The 14,287-nt window shown below is 30.8% G+C and overlaps 3 protein-coding genes across 3 annotated transcripts; 1 reads left to right on the top strand and 2 right to left on the bottom strand.

Moving 5' to 3' along the window:
* Positions 1 to 5,625: 5,625 nt before the first annotated feature.
* LOC128389359 (palmitoyltransferase ZDHHC16-like) lies at positions 5,626 to 7,688 on the bottom strand. Its single transcript, XM_053348921.1, has 4 exons — positions 7,508 to 7,688; positions 6,606 to 7,309; positions 6,256 to 6,537; positions 5,626 to 6,161 (listed from the first exon to the last, which is right to left on the bottom strand). The coding sequence occupies exons 2-4, from the start codon at positions 7,023 to 7,025 to the stop codon at positions 5,790 to 5,792; spliced, it is 1,074 nt and encodes a 357-aa protein (XP_053204896.1). The 5' UTR covers positions 7,026 to 7,309; positions 7,508 to 7,688; the 3' UTR covers positions 5,626 to 5,789.
* A 2,879-nt stretch (positions 7,689 to 10,567) lies between these two features.
* On the top strand, positions 10,568 to 13,453 carry LOC128389362 (uncharacterized). The gene is made up of 2 exons (XM_053348924.1): positions 10,568 to 11,333; positions 12,770 to 13,453. Exons 1-2 carry the CDS (start codon positions 11,007 to 11,009, stop codon positions 12,812 to 12,814), a joined length of 372 nt encoding a protein of 123 aa, XP_053204899.1. The 5' UTR covers positions 10,568 to 11,006; the 3' UTR covers positions 12,815 to 13,453.
* Positions 13,404 to 14,285, bottom strand: LOC128389361 (uncharacterized). Its single transcript, XM_053348923.1, has 2 exons — positions 14,126 to 14,285; positions 13,404 to 14,040 (listed from the first exon to the last, which is right to left on the bottom strand). The coding sequence occupies exon 2, from the start codon at positions 14,003 to 14,005 to the stop codon at positions 13,547 to 13,549; it is 459 nt and encodes a 152-aa protein (XP_053204898.1). The 5' UTR covers positions 14,006 to 14,040; positions 14,126 to 14,285; the 3' UTR covers positions 13,404 to 13,546.
* Positions 14,286 to 14,287: the final 2 nt, after the last annotated feature.

Below are 14,287 nucleotides of genomic sequence, written 5' to 3'. Positions count from 1 at the left end.
AACCAGAACCAAGGACCAAATACAGATACAAAGTCAAAAAATGTCGAGTGAATAGTGTTAAATTTTAGCTCCTTTTTATGTCCTAAATAACATCCAGCTTCATCTGCGATTGATGCAGATGTCAAATTAATACCAATACTGTCTAAATCACTAAGAGATGTTGCGAGTATATAATCGACATCACCAATTTGAAGGTAATGTAAAGATTTCGTACATGAACCATTTGTGAAACATTTACCTCCAATTGCATCTTGGATTGGTACGAATGTCAGATTAAGACCATTGAACGTTGATGATAATATCTCTAGAAGGTAAGGAGACAATGGACCTTCAATACTATTGTAATTTGATAGTGACCAAAACTGCGAAAGATTATAGACACCAATTCTAATTGGGATCATCATCAACATTCATAAAATTACTCTATGAAAGGAAGGGTATTGATAATTACCATTTTAGTTTCTCAGAATTAATTTGATAAGAACTTTAATGATACAGCTAATGTTTTGTAACTAATGAATAAGATCCTAAATAAATTTTGTAAGTTCGCATGGCTATTCAGCTAAAAGTTTATCAATATCATTACATTTGATTTGGTATATTAAAGTTTTAAACTTCTAATTAGTACAATGTATCCATGTAAGAGCTTGATAGTAGCCAAAAAATAATAAATTCATCAACTAGAGTGCAAAAATATTTCCCTATATTTTCTAAATACAATCAATTTCGTGCATGATACATATTCTGAGATTTGTTATATCGATAGATTAGTTTTTAATGACTTGGAAGATGAGCCCATGGAAAAAATATCTACAGATAGAAAAAGACAATCACATTCACTTAATAACTTTTACCACTGACATTAGATTCAAAGATACAATAATATTATTTCGAAAATATTACAATGGTCTTTACAATAAGAGTCGGTGCTTGGGATTATAAGCCTTATTGGTACTTGACGAAATCTAATACCATTAAAGGTATTCTAGCACCTTTCGTTTTAGAGACGTTATCGTCAACTTTGAATGGGATCAATCTGACATTTGTAGCGATAGATAGTCGAATAGGATCTAAATGTCCAGCCAACGGAATATGTACCCAAGCGATACACAATCTTCAAGTTGGTGATGTCGATTTTATCTTACCAACACCTTTAAGTACTTTGGACTGTGTTGGTATTAATTTGACAACGGCTTCGACGGATGGTGAAGATGGTTGTTATTTGGGTTACAAGAAGAAATTGAAAGTCAATGTCGATTATTCAACTTTCTTTGGATTCATATTTGAATTTGGTCCATGGTTCTGGTTATCATTATTGTTTCTTCTTGGTATTTTTCCAATCAGTTTGTTTTTGGCAATTAAAAGCAAAACACAATCAATCAATATTTTTGATGTTATCTGGATGCAAATCGAATGTATTTTGTTTCAGAATTTCAATCCGCTGATTTTCATTCCAGGATCATTTCAAGTTTCGGTTCTTTTCATGTTCTCATTGTTATTATTTGGTACACTATTATCATCGTCATTGAAAACTGGTTTAGTAGCTCAAATAAATTACTTGAAATTAGAGACATTTGAAGACATTATCAAGTATGGTTATAAACCACTCATACAAGAAATTTCTCAATGTTTACCTGATATTCAGAACGATAAATCTCCAATGGCGCGCAAAATTTTGTCTAAAGTGACACTTTTAGACTCTTTTGAGAAAACCTATGTGATGCCAAGAGAAGATCAATCTGTTGAGATAAACTATCAACCTGCACTTGGAGTAGTGAAAAGTTTTGGCTGTTTGAACGAACTCTTAGCAAAAAATCATGAACCATTCCACATATCTAACTGGCCGGTCTACAAATCGAGATCTAGTTTTTGATAAACAAGAATAACGAACCAACAATCAACAAAATTATAATCAATCGAAGCTATCAAAGTTTCGAAGCTGGACTTATATATAATCGAATCATGTACAAAATCAGATTGAGATGCTTGAAAATCGACAAAGTACCATTCTCATGCATGAATAGAGACTTCGAAATCGACCCTTCATTCGAGCCAATAACATTCCATTATCTGGTTACTCCATTCATTTTTCTACTATCTGGATTATCTATTGCATCTTTAATTATGGTTTTCAGTTTAATATTTTCGAATGTTCAAAGTTATGCATTAGATTTTTGTTGATTTTTTCCTGTTGAGGGTCATTTTTAAGGCCAAAAAACGAAATAATGATAAATCGAACCTTAAATTCGTATTTTTGTATAACCTTGAACAATGGACTATCCAAAAAAAATAAAATTGACCCTTTCACCAAAAAGTTAGACCCAAAAAGCCTTTCGTCCTTAAACTTTTGACGAGTTGATCGCTATGTAATGTTAATTATTAGGTTGAGTAATAATTAGTGTCCGTTTTTGATTATCGAATCTTTGATTTTAATCATCTCAATGATTCTAAAAGATTTTAATTTAATTTTTTTGACTAAATGATTAAGTCGACTATCAACAATGATAATCAACAATTAGTGCGTCAATTAAAATTTTTTTAATTGTTGAATTAATTAACTTAATTTTTGACGATTTTGGTCAAAAATCGGACCTTTTTTTTAAATTGGCCTAAAAATCGACTTGATTGACCTCAGGTCAATCAAAATATATGAAATAATAAGTGAAATTGATTACCTAGAGAATGGCAATCTGAATTTTCATTTTTGGATTTCGAGTCAAAGATTATGAGTGTATATAATCAACATCATCAATTTGAAAGTAATGTAAAGATTTCGTACATGAACTATTGGCGAAACATTTACCTATTTACCCTTCATAGTTTATCAAGATCAATAATTATAAATATTGATATTGATATTAATATATTGATCTCAAAGTATTAATAATTATAATTACTTTGAGATATGAAAATCTCTACTTTTGACTAGTGAAACGATTTAAGTTGTCAAAACCGATAGCGAACTGAATAATTTATGGAGAGTATCAAGCAAATTTTGTACATTTAATGACAAATGATATTATCAATTTATCAATCAAAGTAAAAACTATTAGTTAATTACTTGCGAAAATTAAAATATAAAATAATATATTTATAAATTGTAAAATTAATGAATCCACTTGATATATTCCAAAATTTAATACACAATATTCATTAAATATTCCTAATGACTTGAGAGATGGACCCACGAAGAGAAATGTAATTTTGAAGACAAATATACATACGAACTTACATTGATCAAATAGCTTTGACAATCGACGCTTTGATGCTATCATGTTTTAGAATGAAGTTTAAAAAATACATGTATTAAAAGTAATTCTTAACAGATTTTGAGTTTTTAAGTTTTTATCGTTGAGTTACTATCCAGTGCTATTATAATATTGATTGACAATCGATTACAATTATGAACGTTACGATAAGAGTCGGTTCTTGGGATTATATTCCTTATTGGTATCTAACAAAATCTAATACAATTGAAGGTATTTTTGCTCCTTACGTTTTAGAGATATTAGCATCTATTTTCAATAAGATTCATTTAACATATATACCTATCGATAGTCGAATCGGATCTAAATGTTCAGACAACGGAATATGTACTCAAGCGATACACAATCTTCAAGTTGGTGATGTCGATTTTATCTTACCAACACCTTTGAGTACTTTGGACTGTGTTGGTATTAATTTGACAACGGCTTCGACGGATGGTGAAGATGGTTGTTATTTGGGTTACAAGAAGAAATTGAAAGTCAATGTCGACTATTCAACTTTCTTTGGATTCATATTCGAATTTGGTCCATGGTTCTGGTTGTCATTATTGTGTCTCTTCAGCATTTTCCCATTTATTTTCGTCTTGGCCATTAAACACAAAACATCATCAACCAATATTATTGATGTTATCTGGATGCAAATCGAATGTATTTTGCTTCAGAATTTCAATCCGCTGATTTTCACTCCAGGGTTATTCCAAGTTTCGGTTCTTTTCATGTTCTCATTGTTATTGTTTGGTACATTACTATCATCGTCATTGAAAACTGGATTAGTAGCTCAAATAAATTACTTGAAATTAGAGACACTTGAGGATATTATCAAGTACGATTATAAACCTTTCGCTCCAGAAACTTCTCTATGCTTATCCGATTTACAAAACGACCCCCATCCAACTGCGAGGGAACTTTCACCTAAATTAATCACCCTGGATTCTATTGAGAAAAAAATATCTGTTTCGCAGCTTGACCAAGCGGTCGAAATAAACCACCAACCATCTCTGGAAATAGTTAAAAATTCTGGCTGTTTGGATGGATCTTTAGATACACACTCTATATCATATCATATATAATAGCCCATTATACAAATCAAAATCGATTTTCTAATAAATAAAAAATCAGCCGATAATAAACAAAATTATAACTGATCGAAGCTATCAAAGCTTCGAAGCTGGACTTATATATAATCGAATTATGTACAAAATCAGATTTAGATGCTTGAAAATCGACAAACCACCATTTTCATGTATTAATAGAGAATTCAAAATCGACCCTTCATTTGAGCCCATAACTCTCCATTATCTTGTTACTCCTTCAATTTTCTATTATCTGGATTATCTATTGCATCTTTGGTTCTTATTTTCAGTTTAGTATTTTCGAATGTCCATTGCTGTTCTTTTCTCGATGTACTGAGGGAATGATGATTATCATGAGATAATGTCACTTCATCTTTAATTTAATCAGTTAAATTCAATTCAATTCTTCAATGGGAATAAGCTTATGGTCGAATGAGAAAGTGGACCTTATGCTCCGTATCGGCCGTTGGTGCAGAATCTTTAAGTTGGTCAAGAGTTTGTGTTTGTAGGCTTGAGATTAAAAACTCGAGATCAACTTTGTTTCTGAAGAAAAGAAAAAGAAAAAGAAAGAATAATAAATTAATGGTTCCAATTAAACATCAAAAGCTATTCAAACTTACTTGCAAATAAGAATCCAAGACTTTTCATCATCCGGCTCTTCGCGGTAAAGTCTTAAACAAAATTCAGAATCAAGTTGAAACCAATATTGGTTACCATGAATATCCCTTCCTATGGGAGCCAAACGGAGATTGAGCTTCCATAGCATTGATACAGTTTTAAATTTGGCATTGTAATCAAATTGAGCTTCAAGGAGATTCTAAAATAACGAGTAACAGTGAAACAGTAGGTATAAAAATTTTGTCACATAAATTGTCAGATAACCAAATTAAAGAGACGAAAAAGGCTTAAAATCTCACCTTGAAAGCAGCGAGTCTGATACCGAGATTGACATTTTTGTATCCATATCTTTCGAGTTCTTAAGCATCGACATTAGAATATTCTGAGATAAATTTAACTAATGCTCTTTCCCATTTGTCCCGTTGAATATATTTACGTCTTTTTCTGAGAAGTTTAATGTGTAACTCGACTAATTCTTCTGGAGCTGTAAAGAAATGGAAAAAGATGGAAAAGAGAAATAGACTAGAAATTACAATTAACAGATTAACAGATTTACAATTAACAGATTAGAAATGTCTTTCCACTCTAATGAAATTAAATTTGATTAAATTAGATTGAAATCGTGTTGGAGTAAAAAAGTCACAGTATAATTTGTTAATCCATAAACTTTAATTAATATGGAAGAAGAATAAACTTATATAAAATTAACTTGATTACATAAAAAACAGCCAAGTATTGGGCATGGTAAAGGTTTGATTATACATGTAGATTTGTTTTCTTGTGAATTGATGGCACAATTATTAATAATTGAATCGTAGAGTTGATTTTTCCGTTAATGTGATCGAAGTCCATCATCCAGTGGTAAATGTTTAGATGGTAATAGAATATGTCTAATGCTTATGTCAGATCTATTTAGACCAAGAAATATTTTCCAATTTTCTCTGGGACCTTTGTCGTAGGGATTGATAAACTTTGTATTCTGTTTAAGTGATTTCTCCTTCTCCTTTTTATTAATGTAAGTTTCCACACAAGTCTCTCCTCTCGTGATTAATTTAGCGTGCCAACCACCAAGAGCACCGATAGCGAGAAAAACACCAACAGTAAGAAGCAATTCAAATATGATTGCTCCATTTTTCATGGAAGCCAAATTATTTATCACCGAATCCAATAAGGAATCTTTAGTTATTTCCTTAGAGATTTTGGTCTGAGACAAATGAGAAGAGATTAATTATTAAGGGTGTAAAACATTAACGTTGTAATTAAATGATCATAAAGATAGTTAGCATGATAAAAATTACCTTTTCTATTGAAACATCGAGATGATCATCAGTTGTTAGAAAGAAATGTTCATATGCGATGAAAGAACCGAAAATCATAACGAAAATAGTCCCAAGCCAAGTAAAAAAGCAGAAAGAGAAAAAGAATCGATGGTTAAAATGACCAATACAATTGTTGAGCCATGGACAGTGATGGTCCATCTTAAGAATACATTTATCACAGACTGAACAATGATGAGTTCGTGGAGGCTTTGGTGTCATACACTTTTTACATATCGAAACGACTTCAATAAGTAAACGATCCTGTAAGTTATTAGAAGAGTTAATTTAGAATAGAAAAATTCAATATTTTCCATTAAGGTAAATCTTACATGAGGTGGTTGACCAGGAGGAGTAGTTAATGCCATGTAATAATGGAAAATGACATTGACTAATAAATAATTTCCAATGGTTAAAGCTAATAGAGTAACGGGTACACTCTGATTCCACCACCAAGGTAAACCAATTGCATAAGCGATGACCACGAAAATTGTTAAGAAAATGATGACCATACTAACGAAAAAAGGTCCCAAGGAAGAGGTGAAATGATCAACGAACCAGAAAATTGGTTCCAAAAGGGTATCAGCAGCATAACCAAAGTCCAAATGATGATTATAAAATAAACTCTTCAAGGTCAATTTTGTGATGTACCAAAAACGGGAAACTCTCGTTACAGGAACGCTCCATAGTGAAATTAAGCGTTTCTTGAAAAAGAGAAGCAATCGTGACGCTAATCGCAATCCGATTGACATTAATACTGATAATTGGAATAATTTAAATGATAGAAAAAAATGATTTCCTTTGAAGTCGATGTTCAATGAAATGAACTTGATATTTGTGGAGATGAGGGTAAATCCATCAAGGTTGATTAAGTGATGAGGGCACAGGAAAGATTACAAATCTTTTCCGATTGGATAAATTGTTTTTGTAACCTTGAATTTGTGACCAGAATATAAGACCAAAAAATCGGATCATCTATTAATACATGTAGTTCCAAGAGTTGGACTGACCATTACCATTGTTGAAGTCAAGACATCTAAATAGAGAAAGAGAATAGAAAATCCAAATACAGATTAAATAAGCAAAAGAGCAGAAAAATCAATGAGGAAAATTGATCCAAATCAACTTGAGATTACCGAGCGACAGTTTAACGATGAAAATCATTAAATTAAATTTGAATTCCCATTGAAATCTGTAATTGAATCATTACAATAGTAAATGTGTTTATACTTACGATGCTTGAAGAGCTAATCTGAGTTAAATCGTCTAAACATGAAGTTTCCATTTAAAGTAATGACCAAAAAATTTAAAATTAAATAACAACAACTAAGAAAGAGATTAATGGAAACCGGTAACAATTAAGAATCGACATCAGTTGAAAAGTAAATAAACAAAATCACTTTTTCTGTTTCTCTTGGAAACAAATTTTGGTAATAAAAAGATCTCATAGATGGAGGCTTCTGTTAATTGTTAATTTCTTAACGTCTTTGGTTAATATTTAAATGAAATAATTGATTAAATTTTTATTATTTTACCGGTTGAAACATTTTTATTTAATACCGGTCTTAAAACGTTTTTATTTTTATACAATTGGTGTTATGACTTAGGTTATCTAAATGTAGATAACTTTACCGGTGATTTTTAAATCGGCCACATTAAATTGGATCAACTCCAATTTTTGTTTGATTAATTTCCTGTGGGCCTTTTCAAAATCACTTAACCGGTCAACACCAATGTATTTAATTAGGTCTAGAGACCATGTCTTTTTATCACTTGGGATGATGTGCAACATTGAGGCCCGAGAAAGAAACGGTTGGTTTGTCTTGGCTCGGTCAATGTTGACAAAGATCAGGTCCAACGTTTTTATGGCCAAGTAAATGTATTGATTAACCGGTGCGTTATTGTCCTCCAAGTCCCAAGAGAAATGGACACCATGGTGGAGAAACGATTTGAAAAACGTTTGTATGTCCTCCACCGGTTTCACATACTTGGATAAGCTGGTTGAGAGACAATTCCCATTCCTAAAGAGATTTAAATATTAAAAAGAGAAAAAAAATTCGATTAATTAATGTTCACATTAAATGTTATTAATTTGTTTCATTTGGTTAATTTACTTACTCTATGAAAGCCCGACGATTGATTTCTCCAAGTAAACAGGTCAATCGGCCAAAAGTGAGATCCGTCGGAGCCAATCCCTTACCGGTGTTAATAGTTATATCATAACTAGGGGTCAGCTTCATAAATGCTTGACCAGTCTCTGGATTCATGAATTCTTTGAGACACTTTTTCCCTTGTACCTAATAACACAAATAAAAGAAACGATTGACTATTTAGAATTTACTGATGACACGAAAAATTAAGTAAACACTCACCAGAAACAGATCCATTAATCGGTACAATCTAACCGGTGGTACCTTGGAAAGTAATTCATCGGTATACTTTTCACGAATAAATATCATATCGACATGAAATTTAGGATTGGACATGATGGCTAATTACAAGTGTTGAAATTATAATTTGATAGTTTTATTGGATTGAAAGTGATAGAAAATTAAACTGACCAATCTTGGAAAGTGTCTCTCTTTTTATATTGGGCCAATTAATTGGAATCATAGTAGCTAATTAAAGCCATCGGTCTGAGCGATGATCTCATTTTCGAGCTTTGAAACGCTAATTAAGCTTATCAAGCTTATTAAGGTAACAAACAAGATGGATAAACCAATACAATTGTATTAGTTAAAATTGATTAGCTAAAAGTTAATTGAATCATGATTATGTTCAAAGGATCTCTAATTTATTCAGTAACAATGATAATCGTATCACTGTAACTGCAATTGATTCTAATTGTTACTATGAAATTTCACAAGAGATTCTTAATTTCAAATCGGTTCATTCTGGAAGATTCTGGTAAGGTAAGGCCAATTCTCAATGGACATTGGTCATTGTAAACTGGTCCTTTAGGTCACTTTAACCCGACAAAAGAAACAAAGTTGTTTACCATTGAAAAGATGCAACTAAAATACCATTCCAACTAATTCTTCAATAAGAATCTTTTCATTAGACCAATCTGTTAATTGTTCCGATGATGAACCGATAATCAATAAAAAGTAATCATTTCATTTTCAATTGTACTGATTTTTAAAATTTAAAACAATCTTCCTATCATTTAGATGGTGAATGATTATTGATAGATTCAGATGATCTCTATTGATTAGTGATTCTATTGATTAAAATACTAACTTGGTAATTGTTTAAGTTGATTGATTAGTTGAGACTCTATTAAGGTGTTCAAATGGTTAATTAATGGTTTAATGGGAAAAATTAATTTCCACCCTTGCGAGACAATCCAACATCTTAACTGTTTCGTACATGTTTGTTAATTAAATTGAGTTGAGCTAAATTGTACTTTAATAGTTTAGTTTAGTATCATTTAGGAGTGAAAATTCACCTTAATTATCACAATTAGGAAGAGAAAAAGAGATGATTAACAGTTATGGAAATAATTACAACAATTAACTGAGAAATGAAAAGAGAAACCAATGAGCAGTATCAATGAAGATTCTGGTTAACAATTTAAAAAGAGTTTTTTTATTCTTAAATGATTAGTTGATTGTGTTTCTTTCCTCTGTGAATATCAGTTAATTGTGAAATTCATCTAATTGTTATCTAGATCAATCAGGGTTAAGATAATTGTACCCACAAAAAATGGATCACAATTAAAATAAACTAACAAGAATTGAAAATTTAAATGTCAACTTTTTTTGTGGGAACAATTATTTTATTTCCTTTGGTCGTTTAATCAACACTGTGATTTATTAATTTGTTTTGTGTCATTTTAATTGTCGTGAATATAATCTTTTCATCATTTAATCTAATAATCAATGTCAATTTGTTAAATGTTGATATTAGTTTGATGTGATAATAAACAATTGATTTCATCTGGTTAGTATCAAGAATCAGTTGACACTTAATAATATCATGAAATAAAAGAAATGAAATCAATTCAGTGATAATTATCAATGAAAATGATTAGTGATATTTACGTAATAATAATAATTTACAATGTTTGTTGTTGTTATTGATGGTGAACAATTTAAATTCAGTTTGTCAGTTGGAGTTAAAATTTAAAAGGTTAGTTGATAATAAATAATGAACATATTGGTTACCAGACAATTCAACGGATTTTGGTTTCTCTTCAGTTTGAATCTTGGGTTAGCCTTAAAAAGTCCGTTGAATTTGAGAGGAAGAGGTGGGGTGGAAGATGGAGACAGGGAGGGTGGTGGTGGAACAAGAGAGAAAGCGGGAGAAAAGAGAGAAAATGATATTCTCTGTAAGAAAAGAAAGAGAGACGACTCAAAGAGAGAGAGAGAGAGAGAGAATGAGAAGAGAGAGAGAGCAAGAGGCCGGTGAGTCGATGAGATGCTTATTTTCACTAGAGAATAGAAAAGACTAAGGTGATGTGAATGGAAGATGATGAATGAAAGATTTAATTTTGTTCGTTTGTAAGTGTTTGTAGATTTAAATCGATATTCTAACAAAATTGTTGTCATTCTGAGTTCTAATTGTGTTTTCGATATTGTGTTCATCTTTATATACTTTCCGGGTAAGAATTGATAAACAAACCGACTGAGTGTTTGTTGTGATTTCCCTTTACGTTAAGCTTTTTTCAGCCTCTTTTGCGAGTTAATTGTTTCGTTTTTAAAATCGAAAATTCGACACAAAAAAAAAGGAAAATGTTACCTTTAGACTCTAAGGATGTGGTTAAGAAACATTTGAATTCTACATCAACTGTTTACTCTAATTACTATTACAATTACCAGCCCAATCTGAATATCGATGCTGATATAATTGCTAAGGTGAAAAAGGATAATCGAGACAAGGAAAAGGAAAGAATCGCCCGATTAAGACGAGAATTCAAACAAGATTTGTCGAAATCGAAACGAGCCAAATATTCATCCGCCTCATTATCAGTCAATCGGGTTTTTCGAGATCTCAAAAAATTGGCCAAAAAGCACCTAACGAATGTCCAATCGTCTTTTGATCATATTCTTCTTTATAAAGTAAGTACATGACAATCTCTCGTTGATTGTTGACAATGTTGCTGTTTACTATTAATTCATTTTGATGGTTCATTGAGATAAATTGTGTTAACAATTAACAATCTGTGAGTGATGTTTATGTGTTGATTGTTGAGACATGAAAGCTAATCAATAATCTGAGTTGAACATATTGTTGACATTAACTATTGATTTTTACATCAACGATAAACAGATAAATAAATTACATCCCATGTCATCATCATTGATCAGTTGGTTTAATATTAATTATGGATTTATGGTTAATATGATGATTTATGATTAGGTCCCCTGTTTGATTGTCTATTGATTATTATGGTTCATGAGTCAATAATTATCTTTCATTTACTTTAATCTGATTATATTTTCATCTCTATCTAAATTTGGTTTACTTTCAAGTGATTATTATAATTATCGTTTCTGTTTATTTACTTTAGCGGTTTGTTGTTGTAATTGTAAAATTTAGCTTAATTGTTTCATTCTGATTGTAGTTTTTAGTTCAAACTTATATTCTGTTTATTTATATTGTAATCTCCAATGATTTACTTGTCTTATATTCATCATCATCATATAAGCATCAGGATTGATTTATATTTGAATAATTTGTTTGTGTTCACAGTTGAATAACCTAATTTAGTTTTGATCATTGATTTAGTTTTGATTATCGATGGTTAATTTCTTGGGCGGTGGGTAAATAATAATAGAACGGAAAAAGATACAGTTTCCGTTTTAATGATCATGTTAAACATAAACAATCAACTATTCATGATGATGGACAATCATCAAGTCTTATCACCATGAAGATCAATGATTTATGGTGGAAAACCAAATGATTAGAATTGTGATTATGATTCCTAATGATTTCTACCACCATGAGAACTCAATCTCTCCCTGTCTCTCTCTCTCTCTCTCTCTCTCTCTCTCTGTCTCATAACAATTGACATTGAACGAGTAACAACAACAATTTAATTTCCAAGTAAAGTCAAGGTTTCAACTGATTTTTCCATGATAATCTAATGATAAATGAAACCGTTATAATCTAAAGTTCAGATATTCAAAGGGCGATGAAGGAAATAACATTGAGGGTGGAAAATAGAGAGAGAGAGATGAAGATAAGAGGAGGAAATAAAACCCACGCACTAGAAGATGAATTTTCAGGAATCATGCTCCACATCCTTTCAGTAAATATCATCATTCTCATCATCCTAAGAGGAAGATAATCTCTTTCTTTTTACGAAAGGAAACCCTTTTCTTCATCTTCTCATTCCTATTGATCCACTTGAAATTTTGTCTCTCTAGTAGATTGACACTAAATCCTTTTTTTTATCAACAATCAATCAATACAATGACGTAACTTTTAATTTTCTCTAATTAATCTTCAACTAATCAATTGTTTTTCCTTTTCCTCTTTGTTAATTCAGTTTGCAGGAAGCAGTTTTTTCAGTGGATTTGAAAAGTTTCAATAGGATGGATTAAGATTAACGCCAAAGTGTAACATTTATCGTTCTCGTCTTTCTGGATCATCTATGTAATTAATGCTAATCAATTGGATTGATTGGATTGTCAATATTTCTTATAATCACAAAATCTGCTCATAATCAATGATTATCGATACAAATTTTAATCGTTATCATCTCATTTCTTCATTGATCATAATCTAATCGCTATGTCAACAGTTATAAGGAAAACTAATCTACTTTTATTTGCCTCGAATTGTGAATTAATTTTAAAATCTTGGAGTTTAATTTTGCGTAAAATTAATTGTTAAGAATCATGATTGATTTGGTTTCTTTTCGTTAAGCAAAAAAAAACAAGTTACTGAATTTAAACTAATTGCAAGTCTTATTATACGATTAAATTGCGCTAATTATCAATTGTAATAGACGCTTTTTCGTTTTCTGTTACAATTAATTGAAATGTATTTTCTATGGGACAACAATTAATCTATTAGAGTAATTATTGTTTTGTATTGTGTTCATTTTCAGTGAGAAAACGAAAGTAATTTACTTTAAATGTATTGTAATTTGATACAATAAACAGAAAAATAATAAAATGTTGATTTTCATTGTAAAATCAACTGAATGGCTATTCAAATGATTGAACAATTTTCCATGTGATTATTTATCAAGATGCTTACAAGACTAATTATAGTATTATTATACATAAGAATTAACAGTTTCTAGAACAATTTTATCAATTTATAAAGCAGCGGATCGGAAAACTTTCTGTGAATTCAAGGCTGTGTCTAGAGATTCCAATCTTTCTCGATATTGTTTTGTGGTCTCTTCGAATGATCCATCTCGAGTGTAGGAATCATATGTTATCGGCGGAAAAGCTAACCTTTCATATTGTTGTTCAATCCATTTTTCCTTTTGCTCACCAGTGTAAAACATTTCCGGAAGAAAATATCGATCGAAAATTCCTAAGCTAACCTTGGGTTGAATATAAGCCGTTGCACCCATCAGAAAAGCAGAAAAAGCACCAAACCCTAGGATCATTTTCCAATAAATCTTAGTGACCGGAGTTCCATAGATTTGCCAGAAAGGTGGTTTTTTCGGCCATTCTTTGTCGAATCGAGGTTCGGGTGGTTGTATAAGAGTTAAAGCTACATTGAATATTTTCCTAGAACGACTTGGATTATTGCCAGTATCAGACATTACGATTAACTAATTACTGACTTTTACAAGTCAAACTGAGATGAGAACAAAAAAAAACAGAGAACAAAAAGATTTAATGAAATTAGAGTTTTGATCGACTTTAAAAATCAAAATACTTACATTAAATTAGTAAAGGTAAATGTTCACCGGTTAAATTAATAGTAAATTGTGTTAAAAACGAAATAAAATTACAATTAACTGATTGTTGGAAAACAAATTCTCACATTTTTGAACCAAAACAAAGTCTATTTGAATAGCGACTTTTGTGAAAATAACATTTGC

Source organism: Panonychus citri, unplaced genomic scaffold, assembly GCF_014898815.1.
Source record: "Panonychus citri isolate SS breed McGregor unplaced genomic scaffold, ASM1489881v1 Contig00108, whole genome shotgun sequence".
Lineage (NCBI taxonomy): Eukaryota > Metazoa > Arthropoda > Arachnida > Trombidiformes > Tetranychidae > Panonychus > Panonychus citri.
Note: the sequence above shows the minus strand (reverse complement) of the source record. Positions and strands in the feature narration are given on the sequence as shown.

Coding starts and splice junctions, on each gene's coding strand:
- LOC128389362 (XM_053348924.1), top strand. CDS start 11,007: ATGTTACCTTTAGACTCTAAGGATGTGGTTAAGAAACATTTGAATTCT. Junction 11,334..12,769: donor ATCATATTCTTCTTTATAAA/GTAAGTACATGA, acceptor TTGTTAATTCAG/TTTGCAGGAAGCAGTTTTTT.
- LOC128389359 (XM_053348921.1), bottom strand. CDS start 7,025: ATGTCAATCGGATTGCGATTAGCGTCACGATTGCTTCTCTTTTTCAAG. Junction 6,538..6,605: donor CTCCTGGTCAACCACCTCAT/GTAAGATTTACC, acceptor AATAACTTACAG/GATCGTTTACTTATTGAAGT. Junction 6,162..6,255: donor TCGATGTTTCAATAGAAAAG/GTAATTTTTATC, acceptor CATTTGTCTCAG/ACCAAAATCTCTAAGGAAAT.
- LOC128389361 (XM_053348923.1), bottom strand. CDS start 14,005: ATGTCTGATACTGGCAATAATCCAAGTCGTTCTAGGAAAATATTCAAT.